The 17,914-nt window shown below is 33.0% G+C and overlaps 1 protein-coding gene across 1 annotated transcript; it reads right to left on the bottom strand.

Moving 5' to 3' along the window:
* Window positions 1-6,269: 6,269 nt before the first annotated feature.
* On the bottom strand, window positions 6,270-12,379 carry LOC108551463 (uncharacterized). Its single transcript, XM_017905633.1, has 2 exons — window positions 12,026-12,379; window positions 6,270-6,621 (listed from the first exon to the last, which is right to left on the bottom strand). Exons 1-2 carry the CDS (start codon window positions 12,377-12,379, stop codon window positions 6,298-6,300), a joined length of 678 nt encoding a protein of 225 aa, XP_017761122.1. The 3' UTR covers window positions 6,270-6,297.
* Window positions 12,380-17,914: the final 5,535 nt, after the last annotated feature.

A 17,914-nucleotide genomic window follows, 5' to 3' on the forward strand; every position in this document is an offset into this window, starting at 1 on the left:
GACTCAAATTATATGTAGATACATATATTAAAATATAAATTTTTCCAAGAGACAAAAGAATACTATAAGTGTATAGTATATTACTTTATATAAATAATTAAAATTGTTAATATACAATTACTATTATAAAACTATATACAAATAACTTAATGTCCCCTTTGTTGAAGCCTATTCTTAATCAGAATATCTTGGAAGAGCCATTGACCATTAGCTGTTTCATGAGAAAACGAATTAGTATAATCCTATTAAAATAATTTTTCAAAATTATTTTAAATTGAAAAATTCTGTAATTCATGAAAAAATTCAACGATATGACATTGCTTGCACTTCAAAATTTTCACTATGTGCTAGTTTGAGTTGTTTATCACACAATAATTATTTGTTACTATTGTTATTATTAGTATTTGGTCAAAATCGAGAATTTATCTAACCTTTGAATAATAAAAAATAATAGTATCCCTTGAAGTAAGGGAAAATTCTTTTGCAGGAAGTACTGTATTCTGTTATACAATACTTTTGGAAGTGAACATCCATTTTTGCAGATATTTAGATTCTACAGAAATACAAGTTACGAACAAACCAAATGAGTTTCTCTAGTGATAGTATACATAGTAAATACAAAAAATACCAGTATCAATAATGACACTGACTATCAACTTAACACGTTGAGTGCGGCGCCGATTTTGCTATACTTTCCGCTCAGGCGGCAGCTAGTGAGCACTTGATGCCGAGCGCTCAAATATACCGAAGGTTATGAACAGAAGATTACTTTATTTCACTTTGTCGTTTGGACTGTGAGAATGGTACAGCCAATGCACAAATATACAAATTATAAACAGAAGATAATGGGGTGGGGAATGACAAAAAGGCAAAAAGGCGATCGCCAAGAAACGATCCGTCGAAGAAAGCCACGGAAGTGTAAAGATTTACTTTAGCAGAGGGAATTAAATTTTTACAATATATTAATTGTCATTGATAATTTAACCCTTGACAATGCCAGTCTTACGCACCGATGATGATCAAACGAAAAATTCGCTGTCAGTCCCTAGAATCCACACCGTCCAAACGAAAAGTCTACTGTCAGTCCCTAGGGACTGACGTAGCACTCAACGTGTTAATACCACTTGGATCACACTTGTACTGATTGTTTAACCCCTTGGCTACTGTGGGCGCATATACGCGCTCAGAAATTTCGCTTTCGTGACACGGAAGGCGCATATAAGCGACCAACACAGTTCGCTTTTGTGACACGGAGGGCCCATCTCTACCCAAAATTTTGCCATTCTCGGCGGACATTGTAAATGAATTCCTACCCGTGTGGTACGACCGAAGCGTTTCAAAGTCTGCCGTAGTCAAAGGGTTAAACAACCTAGGTCCTTGATCTTTATCGTCTTGAAGGGTGATATATGGGTCCTTGTTACGGTTACCCAAGTGGTGGGTTAGGTGACAATGAGTGTATAGCAGTCAAGGGACGCTGGCAATAAGGACATGAAACAGTCCTCCACTTGACCTGCTACATTGCGGTCCTAGGGTCGCAACACTCGTAATTAATATATATTAGAGTAAAACAATTATGCCAATCAAAGGTATCCCTACATCTATGGCAAATTTGCCTTTCGCTCTAGACCAAACCATCTCACTCGCATCACCTCGCATCGATATCAACTCGCTCCTTGGATACTATTAGATATTAAACCTCGCTCTGGAACGTCAGCCACGAAACGGACCTAACCCTAACTACTGTCATCCATCCAAAGAAATTAACCCATCTCTGCACCATCGACTCCTTGTACTTCGAAGCAGCTAGCGATACTCGATTCCAGGTAAACGCAATAATACACCCCCGTCAGCTCCTCCGATCCCCTAGACTAGGCCTTCTTCTTTTCGATTCTGGTTTTGGTGGTGATTGTTTAAACAATCTAGGTCCTTGTGCTTTATCGTCTTGAAAGGTGACATATCGATCCTTGTTACGGTTACCTAAGTGGTGGGTTAGGTGACAATGAGTGTATAGCAGTGAAGGGACGCTGGCAATAAGGACATAAAACAGTCCTCCACTTGACCTGGGACATTGCGGTCCTCGGGCCGCAACAACATCAATTCGCAATATATTTTAAACGAAAAGATTCACACTATTCGAATCCCATGATATTAATTAATATATAAAATGTGACAAAGTGCGAGGTATCGAAATCGAATAATTCTATGTGTTAGTTATTAAACGATTTCTTACTGCTGAGAAACATATCGTCATCTTTATAACAGAGAATCCATGAATTTCTACTCTTCTCTGGCCAAAAATCGTCGAATGCAGAGGGTTAATAGCACTTGTTCCCCTAACGCAGGTAAATGGGAGGCATTGCATTATCTACGAGTATTCAATCTGGAGGGAAAGAAAGAGCAATTTAGCACCACGTGGTTGTTATACCGTCTGATTTATGGCCTATATCCTTAAATTAATAGTGCAACTTCATTACAGATCAAGAATTTTCTGCTTTCACAATGGACGATTATATCGTTGGTAGAATCTCAGGTCTCCTGGTGTCAGTTATGTTCAATAAGGATTGTATTCCACCTTGCTAGCGTTGCTGCTAGCTTCTACAGAGTTTGACTGACACATTGATATTGGCGTGTTATTGTTGATCACATGAATATATACAGGGTGTCCCTGAAAATTGTGTATAAGCAGTGACCAGGTGATTCCTCGTAAAATTACGTGGAAATAATTTTCGTTCGAGGATTAGTTGTGAAAATCGAACCTGAGAATTCATTGTGTTCATAAACAATGTTCGTGTAGTATTAATAAATTGTTGGATTTGAGAAAAGCACGAAAGGATATTTTACCTTTCAATTACAGCGTTGTCGTACTTACTATGTACCAACTTCTGCTTGTCAAATTGCAGAGTGCAGGATTAATTTTCAAATTTGACTTTCTTGAAGAATAGTTACTCTATATTTCATCGTGATTCTTTTATGGGGATTCAACTGGTGTTTACTTTTACATATTTTTCTAGGGCACCATGTATGTGAGATGTGATCGTGTTGTAGATCATTGAGCAGTAATCACACGTTTCAAATTGGTCAACTGAGTAATTAATATAAGTTGATACCAATTTTATTCTTAAAGCAGGTGTATGTGTTCGGTGATTGCAAAAAGGAAAATTCTGGGACCAGTCATTTTCACTGGATTGGTAGTTTTAGTGTTAAATATAATTCCTGATTTTTATGATTGCTCGCATGAAGGGTGTGTGATCTTCTTAATCTTTAAAATCGTAAAATCAGGGTATAGTGATTCTTCTCTAGAGGTATCACTGTGTAGGATATGAAGCTGAAACATCCGATCGAAACAGCTGGTGAAAGTGACACAAATCATAGTAATCCATGACCACTTTTAGCGTCATTCAACAGTGACATGATCCAATTCTTGTACATATGTACATCTACACCTAGGTATATCGTTACTGTTATAATTTAGTAAAATCTACCAAAACTTATTATTTCTCTTGAAACGCGCTGTTTCGAAATTTACTTAATTAAAAACACTTCCGCTGCCAACGCGCGAGGAATATTTATCGTCGAAGAAAGTCTATAAGTATTTCCGTCACCTCAACTGAAAGTGGGTAGTGGAAATATTTCACTAACATCACTGTCATGAACGTATGCACTAACTTCATCTGCATACATTCTATGCCGTTGTATAAACTGAATAGTTTGACACTCGACTCGTTTCAATTATGCATTTTAAGTTTAAATGAAATTAATAGTAATACTCGTGCACGTTTCCTGATTGCTTTCTGGAAATAAATAGGAAATAGATATTTATTGTATAGTGTTATCAACTGTATGCAAAAGTATAGGAACGAGTGTCTAAGATAGTTAGAAAATAAGTCAGAAATGAAAGTGGTGCAATTGAAAAATGTTGGAGAGTTTAACTTTATTAGCAGAATACTTCCTTATTTCCACCTACAGAATGGACATAGTTTAACAGTAGTAGTATAACACTTTCCATCGAATTATACAAAATAGGATTGTATTTCTTGAGTCATAATTTTTACCCAAATTATTTGGTATTAATAGAAATGAAAAAATGTGGGATTAAAAATTATAAGTATAAACAGAAATTGTAATGAAACTATAGTAAATATAATGTAGTAATGACAAATGGATCTGTGATATAGTTAGCTTGTACATAAAAAGAAATATTTTGAAAATTATTATTATTGGTATTAATCATTGAAGAAATAATTTTTAAATAATTATTTTTAAAAGCAATTAATTTTAGATTTTGAAAGTAAAATTTCTTCCCCTGATATTTTTAATTTGAAAATTTTTAATATTTGTTGTATTTGTATCTTATTTTTAATGCTTTAATTAAATTTTCTTTGTTATGCAAAATAGGTTCCTGTCTAAAGTTTTTTAACATTGAATAAATTTAGTAATTTATTTTTATTTATTTCAGTAATAAGATAATTTATTTTGAGAATTCTAACATCAATGATAATAGTTTACTTAATTATCTAGTAACTGAATAATTTAGTTCATAATTCCTTTTGTGATTTACAAAAATCTTCAAAGACACTATTTTATGTTTTATATTATAAATATAGTAAATTAATAATATGCATTGTATATAATTAATTACATTATTAAATTGAGTAATTAATTATAGGAGTTGTTTTATATTATTAAATTACACTCATTAAATATTATTACTGTCATCATAAATTTGTATATGTCCTGTTATAAATTTAAATTTTAATGAAAATTTAAAAATTTTTATTCCTATTCATGATGAAATGAGCTTCAGTCGGTAAATATGTTATCCTTTAAGCGTTCATCGGTAATATGAAAATATAATCTCATCTGTAGTGTAAGTAAAACTCTGTAACCGATAACTTATTATTCATTTAATGAAGTTAGGCTACAGAACTTCTTAGATTTATCCTTTATTATTTAAAAAGTTTGTGTTGGTGCTTTCTTATTCCTACAGTTTCCCTTTGATTATTTAAATAATTGTAATACTAATTTCACAATACTATTCAAATTCTACCATTGCTGTTATAATTGTTTTATGAAATTTTTCAGAAAGATCTTAATCTCTTCAATTTAATTAATGATTTATTTTAATTATGGAACAGAAAAATAGCTTTAAAATATTTAAATATTTGCAACTTCTTTCTTCCATGGTCACTTTACTTTGAATTGTTTTCTCACGTTCGTATTTTTTAACAATTTTTTATATGACTACATTATTTTTATGTATTACATATATTAGTCTTGGTATAACGATTTAACCATTAAATTAAACGATTAAATGCACAATATAAGAAAGTACAAAATATCAAATAATTTTAATGATATAATTTTGAAAATGTTTATGATTGTAAATTGTACGTATTCTTCCTTGGAAAATATTAGCCGAGTCATCTATTAAAGTGTACATACAACTCTTGATAATTCAGGGTTCTACACGGTAGGTAAACGGTGTCCATGTCATCACCTTTCATAGGTAACTTCGAATGCTTCGTGATCAGGTTCGAGTCATGTCGGTAAAAGAGTAAATGCAATTTTAAATAAATTTTTATTCCTTTTTTTACGAAATACCATATAAAACGTGATAATAAATTATTAAATATATTACGTGTATATATAAATAATTCCTTATTTCTACGATATAAATACTTAATCGATAATACTGAACAACATACAAAACAGTTTACATTACAATTATTGTCTTTCATTCGTACCTAACCTCAAATAACGATCACTCGTTAGGAAGATATAACGATACGATAACTTTCCTGTGTTACAGGTTATCACAAGTTCAACTCCAGGCTGCTAGTCTCATATACATTACCATCTAGGTGGTAAGTGAAAAAAGGTACAATTGTTTTCAATAAATAAGTTAGGCTATCTAAATAAATAACTCCATCTACCGGAGTGGATCAACAATGAATAAATACTATCTCTAATGCTCGATGATGATAATAAATAATTGCAAGAATAAATAAATTAAATAGATGTCGCTCGTGTACGTTTCGCGACTGTCACGTTATCTCGAATGGTTATCACAACTGTTTCTAACCTATGACCATATGTATCGTGATTGGACTATTCTTTCCTCAGTCGTTCCAGTTGATAGGTGTCAACGTCGCGTGGTTACCGATCAACTTCTCCGCTGATCGGTGGCGGCGCTGTCGTCGATGCCGCGCCGCATTGTCGTAGCCGTCGCGTTTCCACATTTTTACGAATCGGAGGAGAACGCGGCACGATGTTATCGGCTGTTTCTTCTGGCGCTACTTAATAATCGAAAACGTGCCTCCAGGCGTGGAGATAATCCCTGTACTTGAGAAGCACGCCCCAGTCACGAACGAGCCTTCTCGTATCGTCCACGGGCTGTCTTTCCGTGTTGCTCATGATACTCCTTTCCACTCGCGCTGGAAGTCGAAGGGATGGCAGAGCCATGATATTGCTTTCTACTTCGCACAGCATCATCATCAGGTAGGCCTGCGTCGTTTTCAGAGATTCGTAAATCTTGTCATTCGGCTCGTCCTCTATCAGTTCCTCGAAGGCTACCGCGAACTTTTGCAGGTCCTTGTGCAGCTTTGGGAAGTGTTTGGCGATCTGCGACAGAATTTCCATCTTTATTTTCGTGCATGACGCGAATCGGTCTTATCGCGAAATTTTCCAGTTGTTAGTCGACCGTGCGGTGTATAGTAATTTCTGACGTGACTTCGGAGAGAGACGTGTTATACTATTCACTAAAAATTTCGAATTTATTATCGAGTTAAAATCCGATTCTACATAAAATCCGATACACTATCGAGATGAAAATGATTCTACGATTAATCGAAATTTATCATATTTCATTTCTATATATATATATCGCTACTATTACGTCGCTTTTGTATCATAACATTGCCACTATATCGCTACTATATCATTTTACTACTGCAGCATCACTATTAAATCGTTACTGTATTGTATCACTATTATTGAATTACTAACATATCGTATAATTACTCCTGTATCACTACTATATCATTTTATTACTACCACATCGCTACTATATAATATTGCTGCTATTACGTTACTAATATACCATATTATTATTGTTGCATCACTAATATACTATTTCATTACTACTACGTCATTAATATACTATATCACTAATAGTGCGACATCATAGCGTACCGTATCATTACTAATGCGTCATTACTACTATAATCATTATCAGTATAATTACTTCATCAATATTATTATTTCATCAATGTCACAATCGTATCACTTTTCCTGCATCGCCAGTATATCGTATCACTACTGCTTTATTCTATTTATGTCATTTCAATACTACTATATCATTACTATATCATGTTACATCATTACCGCTATATTCTTCCTATATTATTTTACTACTACCATATTACTACTAAATTATTAGATCATATCATTACTAGAGCATCAACTGTATTATTAATATATAATTATTATAACCACATGATTAACATACCATATCTCTTCTACTACATCATTAATATACTATATCGTTACTGTTGCATCATTATTATATCGTACCACTACTACTCTCTCGCTACTACTACATTAGGAATATATTGTGTCACTTCTGATTCATCGTTACTGTATCATATTACTACTATTTTACTGTCACTATACCATTTCGCTATTACCTCATCGCTATTACTATTGCTACCATTTCACTATTACTACATTACCAAGTATATCATATTACACCTACAGCATCGCCACTATATCACTTTTCTACCACTATATTTCTATTATATACCATAACATTACTATTCCAATGTTACTATACCATTTCACTATTACTGCATCACCAAGTATACCATATCACTACTATTCTACCATCGCTATACCATTTCGCTATTACTACATCACCAAGTATACCATACCACTACTATTCCACCGTCACTATACAATTTCACTATTACTACATTTCCAAGTATATCACATTACACCTACTGCGTCGCTACTATATCATTTCTCTACCACTATATTTCTATCATTTACCATATCATTACTATTCCACCGTCACTATATCGTTTCACTATTACTACATCACCAAGTATACCATATCACTACTATTCTACCGTCACTATACAATTTCACTATTACTACATTCCCAAGTATATCACATTACACCTACTGCGTCGCTACTATATCATTTCTCTACCACTATATTTCTATCATTTACCATATCATTACTATTCCACCGTCACTATATCGTTTCACTATTACTACATCACCAAGTATACCATATCACTACTATTCTACCGTCACTATACAATTTCACTATTACTACATTCCCAAGTATATCACATTACACCTACTGCGTCGCTACTATATCATTTCTCTACCACTATATTTCTATCATTTACCATATCATTACTATTCCACCGTCACTATATCGTTTCACTATTACTACATCACCAAGTATACCATATCACTACTATTCTACCGTCACTATACAATTTCACTATTACTACATTCCCAAGTATATCACATTACACCTACTGCGTCGCTACTATATCATTTCTCTACCACTATATTTCTATCATTTACCATATCATTACTATTCCACCGTCACTATATCGTTTCACTATTACTACATCACCAAGTATACCATATCACTACTATTCTACCGTCACTATACAATTTCACTATTACTACATTCCCAAGTATATCACATTACACCTACTGCGTCGCTACTATATCATTTCTCTACCACTATATTTCTATCATTTACCATATCATTACTATTCCACCGTCACTATATCGTTTCACTATTACTACATCACCAAGTATACCATATCACTACTATTCTACCGTCACTATACAATTTCACTATTACTACATTCCCAAGTATATCACATTACACCTACTGCGTCGCTACTATATCATTTCTCTACCACTATATTTCTATCATTTACCATATCATTACTATTCCACCGTCACTATATCGTTTCACTATTACTACATCACCAAGTATACCATATCACTACTATTCTACCGTCACTATACAATTTCACTATTACTACATTCCCAAGTATATCACATTACACCTACTGCGTCGCTACTATATCATTTCTCTACCACTATATTTCTATCATTTACCATATCATTACTATTCCACCGTCACTATATCGTTTCACTATTACTGCATCACCAAGTATACCCTATCACACCTATTGCCTCGCCACTATATCATTTCGCTATCACTACACCTTTATCACATACCACAACAATATCAGTTACCTACTATATCTCTATTCCACTATCACGCGACCTTCGCAAAACCTGCACCGAGATGGGAAAACGAGGAAAAGCAGCGACGGCGGAGCGCGCAGCGTACGACGCGCCGACGCGCGGCCCGCGAGCTGAAGGGAGACGCTGGCGGCCGCAGAGTACCGCGGCCGTTATCACGGATGCGTTATCAGCGTGCACGCATCGCGGCTGAGGACAAGCGCGATTACGCAGTCGCGCGACCCGGCTAACATGAGCAACGCATGCCGCGGAGTTGCATTGCGCGCGCAAACATCGAACAGCCGCGCGCGCTTCTGTTCGCCTGCTACTTTATAATAATTACCGTCTCATTAAAATTTGTTATTTAACGTTGCGTTAATTAATTGCAACATCGGGATGCTCGGCCAATTGGCCGGCCGGTGGATGCGCGCCGCCAGACTCGCTCTCTCACCTCGATCCGACACTGTGTCTCACCTTCCCTATTCGCTGTACCGTTTTCCACGCCCGATGAATATTTATGCAAACAGTCATTGCCTCTGACCAATTAATCGCTGAATCGAGAGTCTTCCTTAATTACTCGGCTGTGATCGCGTCTTTGAAGAAGTTTAGGTCTAATAAGATTGCTCTACGGTTCTGCTGATTGGGCGTGAAGACAGTGCAGTTCTTGGTGGAGTGTCTTTTCCTTCGTGAATTTTTTGGGATGGAGTAGGATCTTGGGACCGAATATGAAAGGTTTGAATAGATAAGAACGAAGGATCTTGGGATTCCTTAGCTGATAAGGAAGATTGCGATGGAGCTGGGTCTTTTTAGGCATCTTTTGTGAAAGAAAATTGGTATAGGTGTCAAGTGGAGTGGAAGCTTTGGATTTGCACGAAGATCTTCAATTTCGTGGTCGTTTCGAGATATTTGAAGGAAGATTCCAAGACGTTGAGTGAGAAAATGAATTTGGGTTTTTAATGTGGCAGGAATTCAAGCTGATAGGTTGAAGGAAGATTCGAGGGACTTAATGAGGAACAAAATGTTTATTGGGAATGCGATTCTGAGTGAAAGATGTTTAGTTAGCTGAATATAACTGATTCGTGACTGAGATGGGAGAAAATTAATGTAAGAATTTATGCAGATGAATTTCTGAACTAAAGATTCTTCGTTTTTCAAGATATCAATGATTGTGAAGATCTCATCTTCTGAAGAAAGGGGAGAGGCTCAGTAAGAGAATTTATGTAAATAAATTTGTGAACCAAAGAGTTTTAATTTCCTCTCATTGTTGGGAGATACTGAGACTCATCTTTTGAAGAAATTTAATTAAAAGTTGTATATCTGCAGATTGTTATTAATTTTCTATTAATGGCAAAAATTATAGGGATCGATATTGTAAAGAAATATGACAGAAAATCAAGAATATAGTTTATCATCTTGATGATCATTAGAAGCTTGATCATCTCAAAAAATATCTAAGAAATCCAACTGAATAATTTATATATATATAGACAGCAGAATGTTAAATAAAATATTCCGAGTTTCTTAACAATATTAAGAATCCTAAAAGTTTATTGTTTGAAAGAAAAGGAAAAATGGAATTCAAGAGACAACATTTTCTGAAGAAAGATAGAAAAGGCACAATATATCACAAAATTTTTAATTTCCTGTCAATGTTAAGAGATATAGAAGCTCGTCTTTTAAAGAAACTTAATAGAAAGTTATTAATTTTCTATTAATGTAAAATATGATAAAGATGGATGGTCTAAAGGTATATGACAGAAGGTCAAGAAAGTAATTTGTTGTTACCATGATGGTCATCAGAAGCTTGATCATCTCAAAAAATATCTAAGAAATCCACCAGAATAATTTATATAAATAGATCAGGAATGGTAAATAAAATTTCTCATTTTCTTAACAATATTAAGAATTTTAAAAGCTTGTTGATTGAAAGAAAAATAAAAATGGTATTCAAGAAACTTTATCTTCTCAAGAAATATCGAAGAGATTCATTATAAGCAAAAATTTTTAATTTTCTAACAATGTTAAGAGATACTGAAATTCATTTTTTAAAGAAACCTAATTAAAAGTTACATATCTTCAGATTGTTATTAATTCTCTACTAATATCAACAATTATACAGCTCGATATCCTAAAGAACTATGACAGAAAATCAAGAAAATAATTTATCATCTTGACGATCTCAAGAAATGTCTAAGAAACCCACCATAATAATTTAAATAAACAAAAAGTTCTCGCTCTCCTAACGATATTAATAATCCCAAAAACTCAATCCTCGAAAGAAACAAGTTGTTATTAATTTTCTATTAATGTCAAAATTTATACAGCTCGATATCCTAAAGAACTATGACAGAAAGTTAAGAAAATAATTTATCATCTTGACGATCTCAAGAAATATCTAAGAGACCCACCATAATAATTTAAATAAACAAAAACTTCTCGCTCTCCTAAACTAATATTAAGAATCCGGAAAACTCATTCCTCGATAGAAAAGCAAAAATAAAATTCAAAAGACCGAACGAGAAAATCTCTTCGAATAGCTTCCAATTTTCTCCAGACAGCGAGACTGGAATCCCAAGATCATCCTCCAATGGAATTTCCATATCAGATAAAAGCCTGCCTCTGATTCAAGTACATCTATACGTATCTCTCGAAGCGACGTTTAGAAATCAAGTGTCAAACCCGACGAGGCTAATTTCGCTAATCAATAACCGCATCGAAGATAAAGTACGGTGATTTCCGCAAGTACACTCACCGTTCGCGGGCTAGCCTTAGTCAGCCTCTTGATCGCGCTCACGTCCTTCTTGCCGGGGACCCAGTTGGGGATATACTGATGCTCGTGAACGCCTATGCGTACCCTTTCATAGAGATAGTCGTAGTCCTGGTTCAAGTAGTGGTTCATGGTCAATTTGTGCTGAATCCTGAGCTCCTGAATGCTATTGCTCACTTCTTCCTCGACGTTCACGAACGGCATGGGGTCGGTGTCCAGGTTCTCGCCACAAGGCAAGTACCACATAGGCTGTGCCAATTTTCCGCTTCTTCTCGGCGCGGCAGACACGACCACTAGTATCGAGATCAACAGGTAACCACGTGAGACGAACATCTTCGCGATCTTTCGAAATTTAGCCTAGCTTCGCGTCACGAGATACTGATCACTGATAGGGATCTTGACAGAGATTAGAAGCTGGATAATGTCTTCTGGTGTGTGACAGTACGCGCAAAGCCTAGGCCAATCGAGGAGAACGATTTCGTTAAGGCGATGTTAGCGATTGGCGTAAGATCGTGAACTGAGATTGTCAAACTCTCGTGCTTCCAGCTTATATATGGGATTGTGTAAACAATCGAACGTACGTACGCACGATCAGAGACGGTGGGGTGGCGGCTTATGTTTTCTTCGACTTTTTCGCCGCTCTTGGTACGATCCTGTGTAATCTCGTCGGAGTCCTCTTCCCCGAAGCGGCTTTTTCGAAAATACGGCCTACGTCCAGGCTGATTCACGTAACGATCGCGTAGTAGGGCCAGCTGTCATGTTAATTGGCTGAGTCTAGTGGCGTAGCGCGATTCAACGGCGCTTGTAATAAACGCTGGCTTATTTACAGTTCCGTAATCGATACGACACGACGTAGTCGCTGATTAGATGTGTCATATCGGCGAAAATTCATATCGGCATAATCGGGTACTCGTCATCGCGACGATTTCGACTTACGAATTACATATTTCACGTTCCTCCGCTGTGACGAGGTATTGCTTACCTCATGGATGCTTGTTTATTTCTTCTTCCTTTCCTCTTTCTTCTTTTTCTCTTCTTCGCTTTTTTTTCGTTTTTGCAGAAAATTTTTATAGCAAACTTTTGTATCGTTGCTTTGTGTGTTACTCGGTTTGTGATTACGAATTAATTTACGATTAAAAATGTAATTAATTATAATTGCAGTTATGAATTAATTTCATTATTTCGGAATTAATTTATAATTGGTTATTTATTAATTACTTAAGTATGAATTAATTTTTAATTTTTATGAATTAATTAGTTGTGAATTAATTTTTAATTTTTATGAATTAATTAGTTATGAATGAATTTTTAATTTCTTGTATTAGGATTGTTAATGTTCAATTTTGACTAAATTTTTAAAGAGGTTAATTGATTTTATTTGGATGGAATTGTAATTAATCTGTGTTTACTCTTTTAAATATTAATTATAACGTTTTGTTATATATCATGGATTGGTAATTCTGGTTTTAAACAGATTTATATTATATATCTCCGTATATTTCCGTGATAATCAATTTGTAGTAAGCTCTTTGTTAATGGATACTTAAAATGCATGAGATTCATATTTCAGAATCGTAAGTAAAAACAGATAATTGTCACTTTGGCTTCCATTTGTATTGACATATTCAATGAAGACAATTATCGTGTCATTAAATGTTATTAATTTTTATTTAAGCAAAGCTGAAAATGCGTTATGAAAGATAAGAGTGTCGATTGAGGAATAATATCTACCGGTTTTATACTTTCATAGCACCGTAGGATGAGCTAATAAATCGCACCGAGGCTTGCAAATTTGCAATTCCAGTTTCGATAAATATTTATGCACTCGAATGACCCTGTCAATCCTACAATATTTATGCATACATTACATAATAATCCTTTCGGGTCATCTATTATCTATTAATTTAACGTAACATGCAACGAAAGTGAATCGAGATAATTTAACATTCGCGTGCTTATTAATATTTATATCCTTCTACATATTAAATTATGTGCAGTTAAATTAAAACTGATATTAAAATTCTACTAATTACAGTTATTTTAATAATCATACAATTGTATCGAAGCTATTGCAGTTATAATTAAAATAAAACATTATTTTATTATTATCGAAATATCGCACAATTTATGGTACATTTAGCTACATATTGCAGATCGATCATTATATATTAATAATTCAAAATTCCCTATCGGTGCAACGAGATCACATATATATATAAATTTCCTATCGGTGCAACGAGATTATATATATATTAGGAACTTTTGAATTATTAATTTATAATTATGCATCTGCAATATGTAGCTAAATGTACCATAAATTATACGATGTTTCTACAAGAATAAATTAATATCTTACTTTAATTATAATTGTAATAACTTCGGCATAATTGTATGATTATTAAAATAACAATAATTAGTAGAATTTTAAATTCAATTTCAATTTAACTGCATATAATTTAATATGTAGAAGAATATAAATATATATATCAATTAATATACATTGATAATTCAAAATTTCCTATCGGTGCAATGAGATCACACACACACATATATATATATATAAATTTCCTATCGGTGCAATGAAATTACATATATATATATATATTACGAAATTTTGAATTATTAATTTATAATTATTGATATGCAATATGTAGCTAAATGTACCATAAATTATACGATATTTCTATAATAATAAATTAATTTTTTATTTTAATTATAATTGCAATAACTTCGGTATAATTGTATGATTATTAAAATAACAATAATTAGTAGAATTTTAAATTCAATTTCAATTTATATATCGTTATATATCGTGTTACGTGGATATACCAAACCCATAAAGCCGTCCTACATTTTTCAAATTCATTCGAAATGTTTTGCGCGGATTTCGTAAGTACCTTTCTAACATTTCGCAATCTTTTTTCACCAGGAGGGTACCACGATCACATCCGCAAATCCAAATTTATCTGTATGACGTGTTCACTCAGACGCGTTGCAATTGCGATTGGTGTAGGATTTCGCGGATCCCCGCGTTTATAGACGTCTCGATTTTCCACGAAAAACCGATACCTGTCATCGCACGTTTACGGCACCCGCGAGCGCATCGGAAGTAGATACAGTTCCGTCAGAAGACCGTTTGTACGCTATGCAGACGCAAACACACACCCGCGTGTTTGCATTGTGATTCAAATGGGAAGACCGCGTCGCGAAGTAGCAAAAACCCGCGCTTCGAGTTCGGCCCAAGTCTGCTGTGAATTAATGACTTCGCGGGTTAGAGCAGGCTAGGTGATTCTTCTATTCGTGAGTCTATGCTAAAATCCGCGTTATTTGCGTGCATTTCCATTTTATTCCATTTTCTCATATTTTATTTTATTTTATATTACCGATATTATTTTAGTATTTTTTTTATTTATACTATCTCATTTTGTTTTGTTTTATTGTCTTTTATTATATTTTATTTTATTCTATATTATTGGTTTTATTTTAGTATTTTTTATTTCTGTTATCTTATCTTATTGTATTTTGTTTTATTGTTTTTATCGTATTTTATGTGTGTTATTCGTATTGTTTTAGTATTTTCGTGAACACGTGTATTTTAATTTATTTTTTAGTCATTTTAATTTTATATGGGAGAAATTCTGGTTGGTCTTGGAAAAAGAGGTCTTTAAATGTTAGTGCTTTTATCTCTTTGTTTTTGGTTTTCTTGTTTTTTTATTTTAACCTTATTTTTATTATTGTTGATATGAATATGGTTTAGTGATAAATTTCTTGCATTAATTTTAATCTTCTATATCAAGAATATTAATTACTCCTTATGAAAGTAATTTTGATTAATTATAGTGTTAGTATATCACTGATAAAGTTACTGATATTTTTAATTTACGTGACAGTGATAAAATAATATGTATTTAGATAAGTTTCATCGATTACAATTTTCTATAATCAATAATATTATTGTACATAATAATATATAACAATATTATAGCGATTAATAAATAATATTCCAAATCTCTTGATATTTCTTTTAAATTATTTAAATTTATTTTTATTCAAATTTAAATTGTATCAGATTTAAATTATTTAAATTGTTTAAATTACTTATAAATTATTAACAAGTTAATTCATCACACTAATTTTACAAAAAGATAATGATTTTGGAAAGAAGGTATTATAACTTCGAGACTCATTTACGCAATAATTTTTCAGACAATAATATATCAGTATTGCACAAAAATTTTGCCCAATTTTACAACATTACGTCAAACATCGTAACCGATAATGTATTTCTAATATTTCCAAATTTTTCATGACTCTAACGAAGATAAAGTAATGTGAAGATAAGATTAATTATATTAAAATAACAATAATTAGTAGAATTTTAAATTCAATTTCAATTTATATATCGTTATATATCGTGTTACGTGGATATACCAAACCCATAAAGCCGTCCTACATTTTTCAAATTCATTCGAAATGTTTTGCGCGGATTTCGTAAGTACCTTTCTAACATTTCGCAATCTTTTTTCACCAGGAGGGTACCACGATCACATCCGCAAATCCAAATTTATCTGTATGACGTGTTCACTCAGACGCGTTGCAATTGCGATTGGTGTAGGATTTCGCGGATCCCCGCGTTTATAGACGTCTCGATTTTCCACGAAAAACCGATACCTGTCATCGCACGTTTACGGCACCCGCGAGCGCATCGGAAGTAGATACAGTTCCGTCAGAAGACCGTTTGTACGCTATGCAGACGCAAACACACACCCGCGTGTTTGCATTGTGATTCAAATGGGAAGACCGCGTCGCGAAGTAGCAAAAACCCGCGCTTCGAGTTCGGCCCAAGTCTGCTGTGAATTAATGACTTCGCGGGTTAGAGCAGGCTAGGTGATTCTTCTATTCGTGAGTCTATGCTAAAATCCGCGTTATTTGCGTGCATTTCCATTTTATTCCATTTTCTCATATTTTATTTTATTTTATATTACCGATATTATTTTAGTATTTTTTTTATTTATACTATCTCATTTTGTTTTGTTTTATTGTCTTTTATTATATTTTATTTTATTCTATATTATTGGTTTTATTTTAGTATTTTTTATTTCTGTTATCTTATCTTATTGTATTTTGTTTTATTGTTTTTATCGTATTTTATGTGTGTTATTCGTATTGTTTTAGTATTTTCGTGAACACGTGTATTTTAATTTATTTTTTAGTCATTTTAATTTTATATGGGAGAAATTCTGGTTGGTCTTGGAAAAAGAGGTCTTTAAATGTTAGTGCTTTTATCTCTTTGTTTTTGGTTTTCTTGTTTTTTTATTTTAACCTTATTTTTATTATTGTTGATATGAATATGGTTTAGTGATAAATTTCTTGCATTAATTTTAATCTTCTATATCAAGAATATTAATTACTCCTTATGAAAGTAATTTTGATTAATTATAGTGTTAGTATATCACTGATAAAGTTACTGATATTTTTAATTTACGTGACAGTGATAAAATAATATGTATTTAGATAAGTTTCATCGATTACAATTTTCTATAATCAATAATATTATTGTACATAATAATATATAACAATATTATAGCGATTAATAAATAATATTCCAAATCTCTTGATATTTCTTTTAAATTATTTAAATTTATTTTTATTCAAATTTAAATTGTATCAGATTTAAATTATTTAAATTGTTTAAATTACTTATAAATTATTAACAAGTTAATTCATCACACTAATTTTACAAAAAGATAATGATTTTGGAAAGAAGGTATTATAACTTCGAGACTCATTTACGCAATAATTTTTCAGACAATAATATATCAGTATTGCACAAAAATTTTGCCCAATTTTACAACATTACGTCAAACA

This window comes from Eufriesea mexicana, unplaced genomic scaffold, assembly GCF_001483705.2.
Source record: "Eufriesea mexicana isolate 0111107269 unplaced genomic scaffold, ASM148370v2 scaffold4183, whole genome shotgun sequence".
Lineage (NCBI taxonomy): Eukaryota > Metazoa > Arthropoda > Insecta > Hymenoptera > Apidae > Eufriesea > Eufriesea mexicana.